The sequence below is a fragment of the Theobroma cacao genome, chromosome 5 (assembly GCF_053813885.1).
Source record: "Theobroma cacao isolate CCN51 chromosome 5, ASM5381388v1, whole genome shotgun sequence".
NCBI classification, from domain to species: domain Eukaryota; kingdom Viridiplantae; phylum Streptophyta; class Magnoliopsida; order Malvales; family Malvaceae; genus Theobroma; species Theobroma cacao.
Genome location: NC_142643.1, coordinates 45525169 through 45547799, shown reverse-complemented (window position 1 = coordinate 45547799; position 22631 = coordinate 45525169). Strand labels below are relative to the sequence as shown.

At 33.0% G+C, this 22631-nt stretch overlaps 4 protein-coding genes across 4 annotated transcripts; 3 read left to right on the top strand and 1 right to left on the bottom strand.

Moving 5' to 3' along the window:
• The first annotated feature begins 7098 nt into the window (after positions 1 to 7098).
• Positions 7099 to 7624, top strand: LOC18600243 (Calcium-binding EF hand family protein). Its single transcript, XM_018121218.2, has one exon. The coding sequence runs from the start codon at positions 7229 to 7231 to the stop codon at positions 7619 to 7621; it is 393 nt and encodes a 130-aa protein (XP_017976707.2). The 5' UTR covers positions 7099 to 7228; the 3' UTR covers positions 7622 to 7624.
• Positions 7625 to 10128: 2504 nt separating this feature from the next.
• Positions 10129 to 11975, top strand: LOC18600242 (uncharacterized). The gene has a single exon (XM_007030568.3). It carries the CDS (start codon positions 10817 to 10819, stop codon positions 11810 to 11812), a length of 996 nt encoding a protein of 331 aa, XP_007030630.3. The 5' UTR covers positions 10129 to 10816; the 3' UTR covers positions 11813 to 11975.
• Positions 11976 to 14258: 2283 nt separating this feature from the next.
• DRT102 (DNA-damage-repair/toleration protein DRT102) lies at positions 14259 to 15463 on the top strand. Its single transcript, XM_018121494.2, has one exon. It carries the CDS (start codon positions 14331 to 14333, stop codon positions 15282 to 15284), a length of 954 nt encoding a protein of 317 aa, XP_017976983.2. The 5' UTR covers positions 14259 to 14330; the 3' UTR covers positions 15285 to 15463.
• Positions 15464 to 16078: 615 nt separating this feature from the next.
• ZDS (zeta-carotene desaturase) lies at positions 16079 to 22311 on the bottom strand. Its single transcript, XM_018121493.2, has 14 exons — positions 21670 to 22311; positions 21006 to 21130; positions 20665 to 20799; positions 20361 to 20433; positions 20143 to 20216; positions 19712 to 19816; positions 19106 to 19350; positions 18899 to 18986; positions 18636 to 18678; positions 18382 to 18538; positions 18106 to 18234; positions 17719 to 17791; positions 16896 to 17060; positions 16079 to 16382 (listed from the first exon to the last, which is right to left on the bottom strand). Exons 1-14 carry the CDS (start codon positions 21788 to 21790, stop codon positions 16215 to 16217), a joined length of 1701 nt encoding a protein of 566 aa, XP_017976982.2. The 5' UTR covers positions 21791 to 22311; the 3' UTR covers positions 16079 to 16214.
• Positions 22312 to 22631: the final 320 nt, after the last annotated feature.

The window sequence follows — 22631 nt, the reverse complement described above, 5'->3', positions numbered from 1 at the left end:
TTAATTTGTGCCCAAATATGCATTATAAACAGTACATTTGCACCTATTTAAAATTTCCTCTCTCTCTCTCTCAATCACAATTCTTTCCCTTCTTTCAACTTATAATACCTAATTTTTTTTCCATAAATGTGTGCATATCCAATTCCAAAACCTTTATATTTTTATCTATATGTGCTTTATTTATTTATTTTTTCTTTCTAATTGTTGCATCTCACTTTTGCCTATGTTTAATTGATTTTAAAACCAAATATATATATAAATTTATAAGGAGATCATTAATGAAATTTAACTAAAAGTAAAAGGGCATTGATTAAAAGTGGGGTTTTTTTTGGGCCAATGAAATAGGTTTAATAATTGTTTTGGTACAAATAAATTGTTGTTTATTTTAGAGCTATTGTGGTTATAGCACCATTGCTAGATGGAATTGGGTAAGCAAAAGCAAGTACTTATCAGTTATCACCTTATTTATTATACAAAGTTTGGTAAATGAAGGACTTTTCTTTTCTTTTTTTATTGATAAGCAAATAAAAGTCCAAAAACAGTATGAAAAATGTCCCCTTTAATTATCAACTCATTCTCTAATTTCTCCCCTTCATTCATACAAAATTCATACCAAAGCAATAAGTCAAGCCTTTGTATAGTGTTCTTTGACAATTGGAGAAACAATTGATTTAGAATAGTAATGAAAAAAAAAATCTTCTTATGAAAAATCAATTAGTTCCACACGAAGGGTGACTATAATTCCTAAATCATGTGTCCCTTGAAATTTTCCATATTGAAATTGCCCTTTACTTTCTTTTCTCTTTTGACAATCAAAAAGAGGTTTAGAGTTTCTTGAACCCATCTAGCTGAAAAAAAGAATAGGCTTTCCTAACTCAAGAATTTTAGGGTTTTTGATTGAAAACTTTTAATCAACTTAATTGATTAACATTGTACCAATCTAGGTACTCTTTGAATTTTGGGATATAATGGGGTTTCATTCATATCATTTGTAAATTTAAAATCAATTTCAAAACTTACAAACTATCTTTATTAAAATCGTAATTACATGTCCAATCTGTTTTGAGAATTTGTAATTATCTTGAGTATGATATTAAAATTTTCTTTATCAGTAATGATATTTATAAATTTTTATATACTTTTAGTAACTTTGATAAAAATTAATACTAGTATTAGTATAAAATGGGCGATATTGGAGTAATTAAGTTTAATTACCAAAAAATCATGATAAATTAATGAATAATTAAGGAATTGAAGGATGTTTTGGTAAATTGGAATTGAAGAAGAAATAAAGAGGACAAGCCTCATGGGTGACGTGAAATGGCACATGAGTCGTTTGAGGAGCTTACAGTTTCAATCTTTCCGTCCAATATCGTAAAGTCTTTTAAAATATCAGACAAAATAGATATCTTTTAAATAAAAAAAGTTTGAAAATTTTAATTTCCCTTCTCTTTTATTTTTTTAATTTTAATGTTCTTTCTATTTTTTAATTAACGCATCATTAAGATAAGATGTAATTAAATTTAAACTCCAAAAATTTAAAAAGAAATACTCACTTAACTAAATTCGGTAAAATTATATACTTGATATTAATCCCGTTTTCACAATGATATTGTTAGGTATGTTTGCGACAATTTGAACACAATTAATATACTCGAAATCTAATTTAAGAACATTTTTATATTAAATTCTTTGGAAACAAAACTAATAATTTATTGATATTTGTTCAGTGAAAACTTTGGTTTAGAAAATTAATCTCTTAATTAGTTACAATTTTAATAATAATTTGTTCAAATTAAATGTCTTTAAAAAATCCAGCAAACTGAACCCAAAGAAGTTAGCTGGCCACGTGTCGAGTTTGGGGGTTAGGGCACAAACTCATGACAATGGAGATCTCAATTCCACATGCAAATCCATGCACAGGGCCATGTGCCCACTCAATGCTGGAAAAATGTATGGTCTTATTCATTGCCTCAACACATTTCTTAGGACAGCCTTTTGGTGATAAGGGGTTGTTTGGTAGGGTACCCTCTTATATCAACTTAGGGCAGCTATTTTGCATAAAAATGAAAAATGGGAATCTTGACAGTGATGTGAAACCAGCCAAACGAACCCCAAAGATTTTATTATCTCTTTGGCTTGGTTCCATGATTATTTTTCTTTCTTTTTTGAAAAAGTGTGGGTGGGGGTTGCCCTTTAATTTCATTTGATCTTCTTCTTTAGATAGCTAGTTAGGTTCTTCTTTCCACTTCATTAGGCTTTTAGGCCATTCTTTTATTACTATTTGTATGTATGCCTTTGATTATTCTAGAAAAGTTTCTTTTTGAGAATAGTTTCTATAATAAAAAAAACTTTCAACTTCTTTTTTATCATGATAATTAAGTATGAAATGCAATATTAATTATTTATAATTAAATGAATAAATCATAGTTAAAACTTAATGTAAGTTAGTTCTTAGTTGTATTAATATATGATAAAACATTTGCATATACATACATGAAATCTTATTTATAATATAAACATTTTAATAAGTCAATTGATCTCTTTGAATTTCATGTTCGATATGGTAAAGACACATGCTCCTTTGTAAAAAAAAAAAATTAACATAAATTTCGCCTATATTCTTTTTAGTTTTAACTTATCTTACATGATACTTTGTAGTTTTCTTCAATTAGCATCTTGTGAATAATTTTTGTTCCGGTAAGGATTAGATCATTAAATTTGTCAGGTAAAATTATAAAAATATTTTCAAATGTGAACCAATAAACGAATTTTGAATTGAAAATACTTTTGATAATTTTACCGAACGAAGTTAATAGTCTAATCTCTTACGTGTACATAAATTATCTACAACGTGTCAATTGAATAAAAAAATCATGCGAAAAAAAATCAAAATCGTAAAAAGTGTAAGTGAAGTTTATCCAGAATTCTATATGAATAAAAAAAAAAACGAAACAACCCTAGTAAGATCTAATTTTGAACTCATTGAAGCCAATAACAAATAAGATGCCCTTGCGTTAGACATATTGTTTATTCTATATTGGAATCCTTATTGGATGTGATCCTTTGCAAGTGGTTTTTTCAATATATTTTCTTTCCCTTCTTGTAGTATTTTATTTTATATATACATATTGCAAGGACTTAACGTGAACCTACTTCGTTTATCTCGGTTTGATTTTGTTGACAACTTTTTCCTTGTAATAATCATAAAGTTTTACGATAACCATGATGGAAAGCTACCAACAATAATCATTGATTTATTCAAAATTCATAGTTTGACTACTTATCTTTTGATTCCCTAATGCCGTACGAAAATTGGTCAAAAATTATACAAAAGCATCGTTCCAAAGCTCAAGCCAAAGCCAAACAAGAGCTTAGGATACTCTATCCAAAATAATTACAGCTTTTTTTTTATTAAGAGAAAAAAATTCAAATCCCCTTTTTTTTAATTAAGAGAGAGTATATTAAATATAAAATATTGTTTTTATTATTTTAATTAAATCCAATTTATTTGAATCCAATTATTCGAATTTCAATAGATGATTCAAATAATTACTCTACTTAAACCTATGTTAATAGAGTTAATTAAAAATTACATAGAGATTAGACTTTGTCTAATATACAAACAAAATAATAGTTTGTTTTATTTTAGGGAACAGATGAGTAATAAAGTAAGATAATTATCACCAAATCCTTCGATTAAGAGAGGTGGAGGAGATAAAATGGACGTCTACTTCAAAGGGTACAAATTGTGATAGAGTTCGAAAACTATGTTTGCCATTGTTTAATCCGAAACCAAAGCTTCAAACACGTGCATCAATTAATTTAATATAATTATTATTTTATGTCATAATTTTAAATTATTCTACATTACTCATTAATCAAATCAAAAGGTGTACGATTCCGTAAGAACTGAACACAATTTATTGTTGTGTTTAATAATATTATATTCAAACGTCCGTAATTATCTTCTTACGATTATTTTTAATCATTTTCATATAAAATCTTTATTCCATCTTTACTTACAAACCAGCACAAATATAACAGCTTAACACTAAAGAACATAGAAATAGTTAATACACATTCACACCAGATCAATCACGATGAGATCGAGGAGAAGTAGTCATAGAAGCATGTATAAGGATCACCTATCCCCTCCAAAATAAATGAAACAAGCACTTAATGGGTTCTTATGACAAATCTCAAAAGTCAATAATCTTTCCATCCTTAGAATTAATTCTAATGATGATGATTTTGCATCTGGAACATGGGAAAGACTTGTCCATGAGTTGAAATTTTTAGCAGTGGAATTGGAATAACGCGTAATGCTAAAGGCTTTGACTTAACATTTGCTCAGTCTTAAATGAGTTTCAACTGAAAACGACGACGATGACATATTGCTTGTTCTTTCTTTGTCTCTAACATTGATTAATAATAAGGCCAAGGGAACGAAGGAAGGAAATTAAGCAGGAAAAAACCCATTGAGAAAATCGAAGAAACAGCATATCACGCACGGCATATAATCCCAAGTTTGATGGATCTAACTACAAGGAATTCGATTTAATTAAATGATATTGCTAAATCACATAAAAGTATAATATATATATGAAATTAATTAGGTGGAATTCTTTATATAAATAGCAAAATTTGTACAGGAATTATGCTATTCTGGTTGTGGTGGGATGATTCTGTCATGTTCCTCGTGTTTCCTATTGCTTGTGTCGGGGAACATTGCTTGAATGAGTTTTAAGTTGTTGTCCGATCCCATTGCAACTGAACAGGTTTGTCTTTGTCTCTAATACGTACGCAGGCCAAGCAAAGAAGAAAATTGTATGTCTCTTTTTATATAGTCTTGTGCCATTGTCATTTTTTAAAATAATTTTTTATAAATCTTTCATTTAATGAAAATATCTCATATACTTCTCAAAAAAAATTTAAATTTAAAATTTTAATAAAATTATGTTGTTAATGCGTCAAAGTTATTAGTAATTGACTTAATGTTATCAATAATAAGTATGAGTATTCACAAAATTTTATGTCGATATATGTGAAATTTTTTATTATTAAATAATTTTTCATTCAAGTTTTTTTTTTATAAAATTAGTAAATATTTTCGATCATTTTGGGTTTTTGTTTGTTTCTCAAAATTTCCACCAAATCAAACTTTACAAACTCAAATGAGTGGTCCTGATTGAATCCAAGATTTTGAAGTATGAGAAAAGGAGATTTAAGAGGCGTGCCAAACATAACATGTGTAGCATGACCAAAAATTTTCTTGTTCACCAAACATACGAAACATGTTTCTTAACACACTAGCTAGCATTACCTAAATCTAATAAATTAATAATTGCTTTTTATTATGATAGGTTCCCCTCGATTTTTGTTTGGAATTATACTTTTTAATTTTTTGAAAAATTGTATACTCTTAATTGCTTGGATATCATATCATCTTAAAAATTAGTGAAAATTTTTTCAACTTAATTTTAAGAAAAATAATTTTTTTAAAAAATTTTAATATGATTTTGTTTCTTTTTCTTCTTTTTAGTATATGAATGCGAAAATCCGTCTGATTTGAACTATATAAGTACAGTAGTTCCATTCTTTTTTAAAAATTCAAACTTGAAATCTTTTGAAATTAAGAAAGAAATTCTTAAATTTTAATTATTAGGATATTCTCAATAAACTTACATTATTTTAATTTTTATTTATGAAAACCATTTTTTAATATGGATTAATTTCCTAATATTTATCAAAATTGAGAGTAAGCTTTGTAATTGATTACACATGGTGTGTATATACATAAAAACTTTCTTTGTTTTTCCCATTCTTTAGGCCTCTGAAGACTGAATTTCAAGCTTTCAATAGAAAAGGATGGATATAAACGAATCGAAAATTGCTTTGTCTTCTGTCAACTTTTCTAGCCACGTTCGAAGTTTTTTCAAATCAATTTTCCAGACCTCTAAGCTCATTTGTCACCGTCAAACTACCGGCATCCACAGGCTATTGCTAACTCTTTAATAAACATGACCAACTAGTAAGATTTATTAAAGATTTTTTTTGAAATTTCTCGTAAAAAGACTAGTCATCTTTTATTAAATTGTGAAGTATTTGAATTTAGACCATTTAAATTCTATGTGATCTTTGATTAAGATTAATTAAGCCGGTTCGAGACTGTATCAGACAATTAAAATGTAAATTATAGATTATATAAACTTAACTAATCTATATTAAAAAATGTATTCATACTTTTCAAAATTCATTAATCACTATCGCGAGGGCTTACATAGATGAGATCAATTGAGTAAATTTTTTGTATTTTTGTAGAGTTGTGCTTGTTTCCTTGGGTTAGGCCAAAAGAAGGGTATAAGATTTTTCTTGAAGAAAATAAAAGGACAAAAGATTTCGTTGCATTTCATGCAGTTTATGATCACAAAGAGCAATTTTCATTCTTAGATAATCAAATTATGTATTTTTCTTTATTTCATACATAAAAATACTTAAATCTTGAGGGTATGCAACATTTGGCATAACATTATCAGGTAGATCGTACATCAATATATCTCGGAAAAGATATGCAATAATAAAAAAAAAAATTTAAGGCACAAAAATCAGATGACTGGAATTTGGCTAAGGATATTCTTCTCATCATCATACAAATCTATACTTAAATATCATGGGCCCAACATATAAAAAAGGTATTTCCAAAATTTAGGCAGAAGGGAAGTCCAATATTGCACTTAGCCCAAACTTTGAGGCTTGCTCCATGAGACCAATCAGCAAGACCCGTGTTAATCTATGGAAATTAAGAAAATTTATTGTACATATTCTTCGTATTATTAATGATTTATCAGATGATCTTGTTCAATTTAGTTTTTTAAAATCACAAGATTAATTTTTTTTGTAATTAATAAGTATTGAAAGTAAAAGTAATTTACTAATTACACATTTTCACATGAGAAATTTGGTCAACCAAAGAACATTGACGTGAGTTTTTGGGTATTGAGGATGCCGCAAGTCACATTCTAAAATTAGAAGGAAGCCTCTATTAAAGCCCTATCAACCATTGGGAAATTCCAATTTTAGTGATAAAACTAGCTATATAACCTAATGAACAAAATGTAAAACAAAATTAAAGTAAAAAAAATATAAATAAACAGATAAATATGCAGATAAATAAATAGATAGATAGACAGAGAGATTATGTATCGTTAACCTGTTACTATCCAAGATGAGTGTAGCTGTTCTTGATGGCAATACGGTGATAAGATTCATTGAAGCAAAAGAAGCATTTGGAAATTGTGTGGACGAGTACTTCAAGATGCTTGATTCCAATGGAGATGGTGGGATTTCACGTGACGAGCTTGAAGAAGGCCTAGGTAGGATTTTTACCATGGAACTGGAATCGAAGACCAAAGAGAATATCGATCGATTTTATAGTACGATTTTTGAGAGGTTTGATGAGGATCGCGACGGGAGGATTGATTGCAATGAGTTTGAGTCCCTAATGAGGGAGATCATGCTCGCCATGGCTCGTGGGATCGGCGATTTGCCGATTATTGTCGCTCTTGATCAAGATAGCTTGCTCATGATGGCCGTTAAGCATGAATTGGCTGGAACATGATGATAGGATTGTGACAAAAAATTAGTAGAGAAAGAGTATGTTTTAGGAGTTATATACGTAATCATCATTCATCTGATACTGAAATGATTTTATTTTTAATTTAGAGTTTTAAATTCGAATTTCAAAAAATAAAATAAGATTTATAAGAAAAGAAAAATTATGTTGATCAATTTATAAATTTAAAATATATATATAGAAAAGAGTAAAAGCAAAATGTTATGGATGAGTGGTGGCTCTTAAACTAGTGAAAATTATATATCTTTCTTGATTGGTTGAGCATTGTTACATGATTTCAGGCACTTACCAATAACTAAATAATATACTTTGCTCCACTTTATAAGGTAGAACCTGTCCCAATGATCACAGTTGCAATTTGTTGCAGCAAATAATGAAGATTTTGTTAACCCAATTTCTTGGGTTGATAAATTTACTTTATTTCTATATCTAAAAGGTGTTACTTTTTGGGTTTGTGGGTTGTTTCAATTCAATATATACATGGTTAGAAAAATGGGATTTGTTGGAGGATTGTTGAACACCCTCAGCTCTATTTATTGGTCTGAGTAAGATACGACTTATTTGAAAATTAATTGAATGATCGAACAATTCATAAAAATAAATCTTTCTGTCCTATTCCATATATTCTATAGTTTCTTATCGTGTTAATTATCAATTATTAGTTATTGAGATTCGTGGGCAATCGAGATTACTATTTAGGGATAGATATTACCTTTTTTTTTTCTCCTTTCAAATAAATTGAAATGATTGAAGTTTTTCTATTTGGAATCGTCTTAGGTCTAATTCCTATTACTTTGGCTAGATTATTTGGAATCGTCTTAGGTCTAATTCCTATTGCTTTGGCTGGATTATTCGTAATTGCATATTTACAATACAGACGTGGTGATCAGTTGGACCTTTAATTAATTACCGTCTCTTTTTTTGTTTGGGGATGGGGAGGAAAGGAACGTGCATTCACCAAATCATTGTTATATATTGCTTTGAGTTTTTGTCCAGATTCATTTCAGCAAGCAGAGATCCCTAGACACAAGAAAAATAAGCCTAAGAGATCTTGCTCAACCACATAACATATATTTTTATGTCTAATTTCTCAAGAAATGAAGACAAAAATACATTAGTCATGGTAAGAGATAGCTTATCTACCAATTAAATTATGTTCATTCCTTTGATTCCAAATGTTGTGCACATTGCACTTGTTATTGAAAATTCATCGTACTGCATACATTTATTATTGATTGAAATCAATATATAATCCGATCAAATAAATAATTTAAATTATCCAAATAAAAAATATTAAAATTTATCTTATTGACGCATAATGTCAATGTTTCCATCTTGCTGAAGACTTTTGAATTTAGATCATTTTAATACATCCATTCCTTAATAAATATGTATGACAATGATGGATTGATTACACCTTAAACTTTTTGAGCAATAAATTATGTTTTCCTTAATGTTTAATATCACATTAAGAGGTTTATGGATCACATAAAGTGTTCATACTCATGATTAGAAATAAGAGCTTTACAGCCTTTCTTTTTTCCTTTCTATCAGAATTAATCTTAGAAAATCTTGAACATGTATGGCAATGATGGATGGTCTGTACTAAGGTAAGAGTACATATGATATTTGAAAACAGGAAAGAAAGCATCGCAATTCCAAGTTTGCAGAAAAAAGGCATTTGCACTTGCCATACTCATGGCCTGACATTCAGATTTTGGAAGGACTGAAACCTGATAGATTTTACTGCTCCTTTAGCTTTGAATGTATAGGGTAAAAAAAGGAAAATTGAACATTTAGGTAGGGGGCATCCATTTTTGACTGTGGTAAATCTTTTGTTCTTTAACCAATAAAGAGATAAACAATACAAGAAGACAATAATGGTTGTTGATGCCTCCAATGGGCCATTTTTATAAAGAAAGAATAGACAAATCAAATCCAGCCAAAGTTTCAGACAGAGAACAATTATATAAAATGAAAAAAAAAAGTCATTAGACAATGATGACTCAGAAGATTAGAAAAAAAAGAAATTAATAAAAAAAGAAAATTATCAAATGCTAATTGAAAACTGTACCAAAAATTTTCCTAATGATGATAGCAGCTTTTTTTGTTATGTTAAAGAGTTAGATTTTATAGTTCTTTGAAAGTATATGGTGGAAATAAATTAATGCATCAAAATTAAATATATATTGGGTTTTTGGAAATTAGTGAGAGTTGAAGAAACACAAAACTCAAAGCCTATAGTTTCTTATTAAATTATTTGATAGAACAACTCACATGTTGGTTGTTACTATGTTATCCATCAGCTATTGAGAAAGGGTTTCTCTTTTTTTTTTTTTCTTTATTATTAAATAATAGTAACTGAGAAATGAAGCAAATGGCAAGGGTTGAAAACATGTTTCATTCAAAGTTAGCTAGACTTTATATAAAACTGAAGAAATTGTTCTTAGATCTGCCAGAGTTCGTCATTGCAAACGATTCCCACCTATGGTTATCCAACAACAAATGAAGACTCCTCCCAAAAAGTTCAAATACTTCAAACCAACTTTTGATGACTGAAGAAGCGTGTATCAAAACCCTACGGAAGTGGTTGAGCCTCTCTCTCTCTCTCTCTCTCTTTCCTTTTCCCAAGGCCCCATCATCTCTTCCTGGACCTCTTCCCCCCTTTGAGATGGCAAGAAAGTAAAAGAAGAGAAAGGAAAGTATAATAATAAAAAAGCCTTGAACCTTTGAAAGGGAAAAAAAAATCAAAGTCACCTCTAAATTGTGACTGACTTGGACAGAAGCTGTAGTGCTCAGTGCAAACCAGCTAATGAGAGTGAGAGAGGGGTTGGGAAAGAGATATAAAGAGAGCCCTGTCTTAGGCGCAAATCAAGGAGGGCAACCATGGACTGTAAGGGTAACTTAGCAACTGCTCCTGATGATTGTGGTGATGGAAGCTTTTACGTTTAAATCATTCAAATATTCAAAGCTTATTCCCCCACCCCCACACCTCTTCAAAAGCTTTCCTTTGCTCCCAAAACTTGAAAGAGCTTGATTACCCTTTAGCTTAACAAGTCCTTATACAAAGCTTCCAGGGACATTGAATATTCACTCCCATCTCATCACAATCACCTCCTCTCTCATTTTTCTGTCTCTGTCTTTTTCTCTCCTTCGATGGTTTGCTAAAGAGCAGAAACCATGATTCCAGCATGCTTCAGCCACCCTAACACACTATCAAGCAGCTCTCAATTGCCTCAAAACCTCATCACCTGCATTTACCAAACCCAACTATGCAACTCTCCCACATATCTCACGCTTACATGGTCCAAAACCCTCTTCTCCCATTCCTTAACAATCTATGCTGCTGACTCCTTCTCCATCACCATTTCCCTTTACCCGTCGACCTTCTCCTTCTTCAGAAACCGACCAGGCTCCAAATCCATCTATTTAACCCACCATCATTACCAAAGAATCAAGCTATACTGGGATTTCACCAGGGCTGACTTTGCTGAAAACTCGGCTGAGCCAGAGTCTTGCTTCTACATTGCCATTTCATGCAATGCCAGGCTAGAATTCTTCCTGGGCGATCTCCAGGAAGAATTGACTAGGCGTTCTGGACTGGTCATAGCTCGCCAAGTACTCCCTGAGCCAACACTCTTGTCCAGGAGGGAACATGTCTTTGGCCGCAGGAGTTACATTTCAAGAGCTAAGTTCTTGGGGTCCAAACATGAAATAGGCATAGAATGTAGCGGAGGTGTTCTCAAGGTAAAAGTTGATGGCGAAACAAGCCTTGTTATAAAAAGATTGGCCTGGAAATTTAGAGGGAATGAAAGAATATATGTCAATGGAATTGAAGTGGAATTTTTTTGGGATGTGTTCAATTGGGTCAGTAGCGACAACAATAGTAACACCAATGGTCATGGTGTGTTTATTTTCCAAGTTGGTGATGGTGGTGTGTGGCCTGAAATGATAGGGCCAGAGAAGAGGTTGATGAGGAAGAGCTTGTCATCGGCGGCAGGGTCTGCACCGAAGATGCCGTCGACAACATTGTCGCCGTCTCCGTCGTGCTCAAGTGTGCTGCAATGGGCGGAGGAGAGCAGTGATGGTGGGAGAAGTTCATGCTCTTCATCTACTAGGTCATATGGGAGCAATGGAGGATTCTCTTTGTTGTTGTATGCTTGGAATAAGGATTGAATTGAGCACTAATTTTAATTTCAATGCAAAACGCTATGTTAAATTGTGAAAATTGATTGATTTTTAATTATGTGAGAAAGTGTTTGAATTTGAAGATTACATATCCTCAATGATTTGTGATGTATAATATAGTAATAAATATACATATTCTTTATGTCGTAAATTCAACTCATTTCTTCCAACTATATATAACTCTAATTTTTCCATAAAGAGTTGACTATATATAATAATTTTTTTTTACGAATTAGAACGACAAAATATTGATTATACATACATTTATCAATCATTAATTTCTTGCATATTTTTTTTACATTTTTTTCTTGATAAATAAAGTTAGTTTCATTTGCATTACTTAAACCTCATATTGATTTCCAAGTTATATAAAATTAAAATGAAGGTTTTTGGGACTTAAAAAAAATAGAAAATGCACCCAAGCAAGTAATTCTAAATACCTTTTAAACAAGAAAATGAAAGGAAGAAAGGGCATGGAATCAACCTTTTCCATTAGAACTGCCCATCAAGGTGGGATCCTGGCTAGTGTTAACCACCAGATTTGATAGTAACATTCTACCAAACAACATCGTTTTATAGCATAACATAACATCATTTCACAAAAAAATCAATTAGGCATATTACAATTGTTCGATTTCAACTTTTACATAATAATAGTTTTTCAAAAAAATAAAACTCTAACACAATACTAAATATTATTTAATTTCTTTGTCTCATTTTGTTCGTCTTTGTTTGATTTTTTTTCAAATAAATTCGAATTTGATTTTTATTTTTAAAAATATTATATAAAATTAAAATTTCGTAAAATATTTTTTGAAAAGTTTTAAATTCAAAATTTTGGAATCTTATTTTTAAAAATTCGATAATTTTATGATTTTGTTAATTATTTAGCAACATTTTTAATCCTATGTTGAAGTTACATTGAACAATCACATAACTGAGGGATTATGCCTAGACTTTTTCTTGTTCTTCAAAAACCCAACTCTTGCATAAATCGAGTTCAAGCCCCCCCAACCACAAAGGCACTTAGGCACAACTCAAAGCAAAAGCAAATATGCAGAGGCGCATGCATGCTCCACCAGCACCACCTAGGATTCTCGCATAAACTATCACTTCAAATCCCATACCACAACTAGAAAATCCTTCTAGGCTAGTAGCTAATGTCCTAGTAATTACCTACTTACCCTTTTTTCTGCAGAAAGTCTGGGCTCTTGTCACTACTTTCCAAGCCATATATAGGTATATATATATAGATTATAGGCAGTGTACTCAATTGTTGTTGTTGATGGCAGATGTTAACACTATCATCATTACAGATTCACAGTGCTATGCTTCTGCCAATCATGGCTTAACTTTCTTTTTTCTCTTTTTTGTATTCTTTTTTCTTTTGCTTTTGTCTAACTAATTGGATTGACATTGCCCTTGCCCTTGCCCTTGTCTACGCATGATTAAACTACAAAAGTTTGGGTGTGTCCCAAAGATATTAGTGCTGGTAATGAATGCACCCCAACACATAAATTGTTTAGCAAATCAAAGGGAAAGAAAAACTGTAGACAAGTTTGACATGTTTCTTGAAGTAAACAGGAATGAGAGCAACATAGGGGGAAGATCAGCAGACTCTTGCCTTTGTTCTCTCCATGATTTCTCGTTTCTCCTACACCTTGTTTTGTTATTTTTATTAAGTTCGGATGAGCAAAATGTACAAAATGAAAGCATTGTTTTCTGTCCTGTGGACGAAAGGTACATTTGCCATGCATAAAACCTTGAAGCAAATTTGCCTACTTCCTTTTAGAAGTGGTCGGCGTGAGTCGGATAAAAAATCCAATCTGATAAGTTGTGCAGCAATCACGTTTATAGGAATTTCAAAATTCTCCTTCCAGCCTAACGTGCTTAACGTGAAACCGAAGAAATGGGCATGACACTGATGTGTAAGCAAAAACAGGGGGAGCTTTTGTGGCAATCTAGCAGATGATGTTGTGATTCAGGATTTTCTCCCTACTTGTATTAATCTTATGCAAGCCCTCCAAGAGCAGTACCTGTTTAATGTATCCATGTTCCTTCCAGCTAACAAATAGAAGAAAAAGGAAATGAAGATTTCAGATATAAAGTCGAACACATGATGCCAAAAAACCTGAAGAAGCAACCAGATCAAGTAGGCAAATTTTCTCTTTAATTTAGATCATTTTAAATTAAAAAATTTTTTATTTGAATTAGTTGAATCGGTAATATTTTGAATTCAAATTATATCATAAATAAAATATTTTATGTTTATTTTATTAATTTTTAAATTTAAATCGTTGATTCGTTTCGAATAATCGATAATAAAAAAATAAGGTTACAATTTTATAAATTAAAATTAAATGATGGTGATAATAGGATTTGTCATTGACTTCTTTGTCTTTTATGAAATTCAATTGCTTTATTCTTTTAACAGCCACTTAATTTCAAGCCCTTTATCTCCTCCTGCGCTCACTTCACTTGCTAGTTACTCCCCTACGTCCGTACCATGGCCGATCCCGCTGCAGCCACAGCCACCGCCACCGCCACCGCACCTCGCCCCCTCAAGATCATAGCGGGAGCGGACTCCTTCGGCGCCGAGCTGAAAGACGCGATGGTATCCCACCTCCAATCCCTCAGCATCGAAGTCGAAGACCTCGGTACCACCTCCTATTACAACGTCGGCGCCGAAGTCGGCCGTCGGGTCTCATCATGTACCACCGCCTCGCCCGATGTCGAAACCCGTGGCCTCCTTGCTTGCGGAACGGGCGTCGGAGTCGGGATATTCGCCAACAAATTCCCCGGCGTTTTCGCCACCACGTGTCTCACTTCCGACGAAGCCCGCAACAACCGCTCCATCAATAACTGCAACGTTTTAGCCCTCTCCGGCATGTCAACTTCTAAAGATACCGCTAAGGAAATCGTCGATACGTGGCTCAACACTCCTTTTAAATCGCCGTGTCCGGCGTCTGGGTCTCAGCCATGGCCCGAGGATATCTCGAAATTTTTCGATGAATCGATGACTGAAATGCCCAAAATTGGTACTTCTGAAAAACCCCAAGCTGAATCTTGTGCTATTTGTTGTTTGGTTAAGAATAGAGAATTGAATCCAATCGATATAATCCCTGGTGGGTCAATGAAGATTTTGAGAGAAAGTCCCACATCGGCTATTGTTAGATTCAAGGCCGGGAGTGTTGAGCCGGCTCATCACCATACTTTTGGGCATTGTTTGGTGGTGATGGAAGGGAAAAAAAGTGTGTGGAATTTAACTAAAGAGGAAAGATATGATTTGAGTGTTGGGGATTATTTGTTTACTCCAGCTGGGGATGTTCATAGAGTGAAATACTATGAAGATACTCAGTTTTTCATCAAATGGGATGGGAAATGGGATATGTTCTTTGATGAGGATCTAGACACTGCTAAACTTGCTATTGAGAAGGAACTGGCCAAAGGGTATGCTTGAAGAATAAAGTCTCCTTGTGATCTTTGAGGGATAGATGGATGGATCATGGATGCAATCTATGTCTTGTGTTTTCTAGTGTTTGATGCTGAGGGTTTATCATTTATGTAAAAGGAGGAGCTTTTGTTGTTGTATGATAACTGAGCTTGTGTTTGAATAATAAAAGTTGATGGTTTTATGTATCAAGATTGCCACTTTTGTTTTTAAGTTACGACTATTACTTGATGTTTTATGATGTGAGTTCTGCATTGGATGATAATTACACTGTTTTGGTTGTTAAATTGTTATGTGTTGGTTCTCTGTTTTATGTTTGGAAATGGCGAAAAAAGATTGGTGATCAAGCTAGGAAGATCTTCGAGTGGTCCATTGGTTAGAAAGTTGGCTTGTGTAGGATAAAGGTGTTTTTGAAACCTAGTCAATGACCCTTGCAATGTTAAAATGTTGATCCACACTGAACTTCCCTGCTTCTAAAGGTTACTTGAAAGAACAAATTGAATTTGCTAGATGTTTCTGTGATACGGATGCAGACTGTGGAATCTAGAACTAGAACTATAGTTTTGTATTTATTTGTTCTTTATTGCTACTGGGTTGAGGTTGCTTGCTTCCTGGTGCCAGTTGCATCTTAATATCCATCTGTCAACTATAGGCTATGATTTGATATTGTGAATGAACTACTTTCTCTAGAAAGGGACTGGAGCAGGTAGGGGTTGCGGGCTGTGCCACAAAGATCCAATGTATGAATTACAGGTATCTTGAAAAAAGTGAAGGGTGCATTGTTAAAAAGAAGATATAGTGGATAAATGGAAAATACTTTTTTTTTTCATTTTCTTATAACTTAAATGTTAAACATGTTGAACAAACATATTCCAGCCTCGGCGACCACCTAGTATCAGACATTTGAGGCTGTTCAAGTATTACTATACAAATGAACTATTATACTAGACTTAGCTCATCAGGAACACTTGAACTTTCCATCTGTTCCAGAGATCCAACTGCAGCAAGCTTCTTCTGCAGTGCCACTAAGTCTTCCCCGGCATTACATATGTAGGCTGACGCTTGTCTGCCGGACAACGTTGCTCCTTCCATACTATCTATATAGTCCTGTATGCAGTAACACAATCGAAAATTTATACCAATCCCATTTTTTCTTCAGTTACAAGGTTTAAATTACTGTCAGCTATGGTCTTGGGAGTTAATACAAAACTAATCAGGGCCTTCATTTTAAGGTAACCTCCCACACCCAAACCAAGAAGTTTTTGCTTTACTAGAATGAGCTGATGCTTAACCTTTATCAATCAAACATGTGCTTAAATCAAGGTTTACTAACATGGGCCTCATATATCTACCTAGGAAGCTATGATAATCAATAAACAGTCTTTAGATAGTCCCAATTATTTTTATTTTCTTGTTTCCTCGATATTGCCTTCTTATTATACTTATTTAATTTTATAAAAAAAAATTAATTCAATTTGAAGAAACAACCTCTCTTCCTAGCAATGCAGGCACCTCAGACACTCGGCCACTCTCTTTTCCACACGCGGGTGGAGGGGGGGGATGCAATCAGTGTTGAATAACCAAGCATTTCTCAGATGGAATAAGAAAGGTAGAAGTTACCTGCTTAGTATAAGATCCAGCAAGGAAGAAGTTCTTTATGGGTGTCTTCTGATCAGGTCTGAATGGATCTTTACCAGGTCCTTCACGATATAGAGATTGCCCAATTTTGACAACGGATGACCAAATAACTTCTAAACCTTGGGATGATGGAAATAAAGCCAAAACCTGAAAAAAAAAAAAACAGGAACAGTGAAGACATGAAGTTATGAGAGTGAAAATTCAATAACGCTGACCTTTACACTAAAGAAGGTACGAAAGATAAACAATGGTGGTGATCACTATATACCGAGATCACAATTATCCAGCGTTCCTAGAGACTAAACCCAGAGAAGATCCATCAACAAGTCAAACTAATAAAGTCCCCGACTGTACTTGTTAATACATGAAACACTTTACTCTTGCTAAACCAGCTGATATTGAAGTGAAGTCAAAAAGAAAAAAGTGACTAGATGAGCTCTTATAACTAAAGGTTTTTCTGAGCTCTCTTATGTCTCCAATCACATTGACATAGCATCTCTTAGAAAATATAGTGGACTCGGTCACCACTTATCAAACTTTAGAAATAGGCTGGTAGTGCATGTATGAGCAAGCACAGTTATTTGAGACCAGCTTCAACTTGTGTGCATATGTGGATGGACTTAATTATTCAACCAAAAAATCTAACAGAAACAAGTGGAGCCGAAGAGATGGACAATAAATTATGTACAATGAGATCTGTTCAAAAAGTAAAACTAGACTTGGAAAAAGACAGAACTATGCATTTTGGTCTCTTGAAAGTTGAAAAAAACAACTTAAGAATAAGGGTTCCTTATAAACTTCCTACCTGCTTTGCTACTCTCTTTATGATTTCATCATTTGGCAATGGCATGTAAGGGTCACCTGGTGTCAAGACACACCTGAAAGACAACAATCCAACAAGCAATAAAATATTTGGTCATTAAAGGACCACATGAAGTACCAACAGAGTTTATAGGAATCTACAAGCCCGGTATTTAAAGGTCATCCAATTTTCTCCAGATTTACATCCAATCATCAACATAGTATAAATATTTAAGAGTTTTTAAATGTTTGAAGATTGAAATCAGTTTCTTTTTTCTTTTCTAAGTCCCTAACAGTGTAGATATTTACTCAACATGGTAATAAGTAACCAAAAACCCTAGCATAATGTAGATAAAGAAAGTAATAACAATAAGAAAAAACTTGTCCTTACTGGAGCAATGAACCTTGTCCCTCAGTGTAGTAATCTTCTGGAGAAGTGAGAGCTAGATCGGCAAAACAGGAGAAATCCGCATCCGGAGTATAAAGAAGATTATCAAGGCCTATAGCTTGCCTCAGTTGCCTTTTAATGAGTTCAGGGTAAATGAGGAAATGATGCACAGCAAGCAATTTGTTAGTTCTTAAGAAGCAAACCAAAAGAGGGCTTTCATTACACCCCCAAAAAAGAATCCCACTTTGTTCACAACCATAGCACAGAAGAAAAAATCACCTTGACCGTTCCAGATCTTGCAACTCTGTGACCCAGCCATTATATCTAAGTTGCACAGTAACAACTGGCACTCCTACTAGCTCATAAATGTTATTAAAAAATTCCGATTCCCTCCACTGGGATGGAAGTAACCTTTTTATTCCAGGGACATCACATGCTGCCCACAAACAGGGAAACGATGATTCAGAATCATTTTCTATAAAAGTTAAAAAAAAAAAAATTAAACTTTTGAAGAGCAAGATCTAACTACAGACCAGCAACATAAGCATCAGCTTTCACAACTTTCTTGTTAGTAGCCTGCAATATATGAAATTTAAAGATTAAGCCCTAAATTGAAAAATATAATCTTCAAAATCTTAACATCTATAACCTATTCAAAATTTCATTTTAAAATGTTGCATATCATACAACTCATTTGAACACACTAATTGTTCCAAATGCTCAATCTTAAAACTGTTCCAATCAAATGCATAAATAGCAACTAAATTTCCAATATTTAAAGGAAGCAACATTTTACTTTAGACATGGCAAGCCCTGTGATATATGTCTCTCCATCAGCGGATTTATCATAAAGTATCTCTCTGCATCCCCACCTAAGATGGAACCTGTTCTAGCAAATAAAGATAATAAACAAGAGAGCTACTAAATCTATTAGAGAAAAAACCTATAAAGTAGTGAACCATTATCCCAACAAGATAGTTTGTAGGTCTATTTTATGACATACCTGCCTCCTCTTTCTGTGATATAATTTCTGATGGGACCACTTAAGTAAACATCTGGAGAACCCTTCAGCATGCGCAGAAGGGAAGCCTCTGTCTTAGTGGCAAACAGTGAGAAAATAGTGAGCATACAACGAGCACTGATGTTATCACAGTCAATAAAACCCAAGGCATAAGCAACTGGATCCCACATTCTCTGGATACTTGTGCGTGTACCGCCTTTAGACAAAAACCAATCAGAGAAGCTTATCTGCAAGAAATAAATGAATTTCAAGTAAATGTGAAGTACGTTAAAAAAAAAAAAAAAGCCAAGAACAAGTTGTTAACTGGAAAAAGATGAAGAAGAAGAAGACTGAATTAGTGAGTATCAAAAGCATGAGAATTACAATGATGGAACACAGTAAAGACATTTTGTTTGAATTTAACTACCCTCCAGAGAAAAAAAAAGAAAGAAAGAAAAAGGATCACATGTGGTATAGGAAAACTTCATGCTATTAAGCTGTTAAATAAGTATAAATTAAAGTTAAAGAGTACTTTATATAAAAACTCAAAACTTGGTGAGAATTTAACAAGGAATAGAACCAAAAGAATGAAAGAGTAATATTACATACACTATCCAAATCTCTTATATCCCTCATTGCTGCATCTGGATCTACAAGAGCCTTCACAACTGGACTTAGGGCAAGTGCCAGAGCATTTCTTGCTTTATCATAAGTCTGCAATTGAAAAATGTGAAATCAGTGAACAGCTTAAGCACCATCTACTTTAGCTTAAGGAAATGAAAATAAGACTTATATTAACAGGAAACATTACATTTTAAATCTACATTTTAATATTTTTCTTCAGTTGCTGAGAAGAAATTTATGAGTGTATTGTCGGGTACATACATTAAGAAGTAGAAAACAAGTCTTGGAATGCCATTGATGAAAAAATGCAGCAGTGTCAACAATTATAGCAGAGAATATGCGAGAAGCACTGTGACAGATAGCAGAATTGAGGAAGAGAAAAGCAGTCCGCGAAAAGGGTAGTAGAAGAGTATTACCTCTAGCTGATTTGTAGATAAAAATGCACGAATGCCATGTATAGGGGCTCCAACTGGAAATCTAAAATCAAGTTCTGCATCCAAACTCAAAGTCATAAAAGTGAAGGCAGGATTGCCTGGCTAAAAGAATATAATTTAGGTTCAATTTTGAAGTAAGATCCTAACATGGAAATTATTGCCTTAGAAATTGTTTAAATAGGACCAAACATAAATCATACCACCAATTTCACCCCCTTTGTTTACAAATGTGTGAGTATGATCCTTCACAAGTAGATTTTTATCTGCACCCACCTAGGACCAAGTAGAGATCAAGGAAAATTATCAGAGACCAGGTAAATAGTTCAGCCTACATCAAAAGGATGATGAGTAAAATTTCAACTGATCACAAAACACACCATCATCAGGATAACTCTTTTTATTCAAAAATCCCATTTCCTTGTAATGAGAAACATGTTTTCCAATGAATATAATGGCACGTAACGATACAATGTCTTATAACAATTATAAAGCCTCCTGCTTCACCTTTTTCATCAAACGGAATAGATTGTTGTAGCAACCAAAGAAGACATGCAGCCCCATCTCAATGTGGTTTCCTTTTCTATCAACAAAAGAACCTACTTTGCCACCAATGAAAGACCTAGACTCATATATATCAACCTGAAGAAGCCAAAGTAGTCATTAAATTACAAACACTATAATGAAATATCACTAAATCATGTTAATGTAAGGAAAGAAGTTTGCAGAATTAGGTTTCTGAAACTGAAAAATGCAAAAATAAGGTTCTGTTATGAAATTCTTATTCATAATGAAATTGCAATCTGGTTAAGATAGTGTAGAAACAGGTAGCAAAGAGACAAGAAAACCTCATGGCCTTGATCCAATAGCTCAACAGCTGTTGACATGCCTGCAAGGCCAGCTCCGATAATAGCCACCTTGAGCTTTGGTCCCCTATAATGTTCAGGTTCCGGTGGAAACAACCCCTTAGGAGCTGCCAAGTAAACAATCCAATTATTGACCATGACGACATGAAATTTTGCAACAAAACTATAACTTTCAAAAACGATTATCGAGCATTAATGCCATTTCATCTTTAAATGATAAGAACCAAGAACTCTAAGCCCTGTCCCTACAGAAGAACTTCAATTAATTATACGGTGTCTCCTTTTCTTCCCAGCTGACAAAGGCAAAATCAAGCCATTAAACAATTTACTGGACAGCACTTTCCACCGAAGATAAGGCAAACCCCACTTTCACATCCCAAAATCTCATGTCCGAGCTATGCCCCTTATAGACGTCAGCCAAACTAACAGGAAATCACTAGCTATCTAGAAGAAACACACAAAAGATCACAAAAGCAAGAATACCCAGAATCCAAAAGACAACAAAAGAAACAAACTTTGGAATAGAGCACCAAAAAGAATTCAACAGAAACATTAACCAAAAAAGAAGAAAACCCAGAATCAAAAGAAGCCAAAAAAAATCTCTTGCCAAAAAAAAGTAAAGGCGAATGAAAAGAAAAAAGATTACCATTAACACTCATGTCAGAAACACTGGTGTCTAAAGAAGACTTCACAAAGAGCTTTGGAGGCTTCACCTGAGCCACTGAACCCAAACCAGTGGCTGCAAAAAGAAAAGAGGCAGAAGCCATAGATAACCCAAAAAAACTGGAACTTTAATTTTCCTTCTTATATTATTACAAGTAATGATATCTTTCCTTGATCAACCAAAGAAAAAAAAAAACATAAGAGAGAGAAGGAATCTAGAGACTACAGATGCTTAAAAGAGGAAGATTTGTCTGGGAATTAAGATGTATTAATAAAAGAATCTCTTGGAGAATTCAACTTCCACGGTTCTCTTTGTTTTTTGTTCGGAAGTTGAAACTTAGAAAAAGTGTTGAAGGAATGAAAAAGGACCAAGGTTGGGTCTTTTAAGTGACTTTGCCACTAACTGATAATGGACCAACCATAACCAAATTTTGCTTTTAGTTGAACAGTGCTAAGGTTAATCTTGTTGAGTTGAGACTTGAGATTTAACATTTTTAATGGATGGTGCCATGTTATTCCCTTATCTAAAGTGACACTGCCTAAGGAAGAGGAAGGACCACGATTGTCCTAGTCGCCTAACTGGCTAACTGACCTCAAGAGCTTTCTTTTCTTCTTTCTTTTTTCTTCTTTTTTTGTTTTGCTGATGCTCAAATTGAGGCAGCAGTTGAATTTATAATTGCTTTGCTGTTTTTGGATTTTTTGACACTTTCCGTGCTATTTTTAACTTAGCAAATGTTTGGCAACAGAAAAATAAATAGGATTGTTGATGGAAATAGATATAATATTTAAATTTTTTTTTAATTATATAAAAAACTAAAATAAATTTTTATTTTTTTATTGTATTTAAAAGAATATGAATTTACTTAAATTTTTTTAATAATTTAAGGACTTTTTGGAGTATTATGTCTTTAATAAATGAAAGAGAATCTCTTAATTAGTTTATTT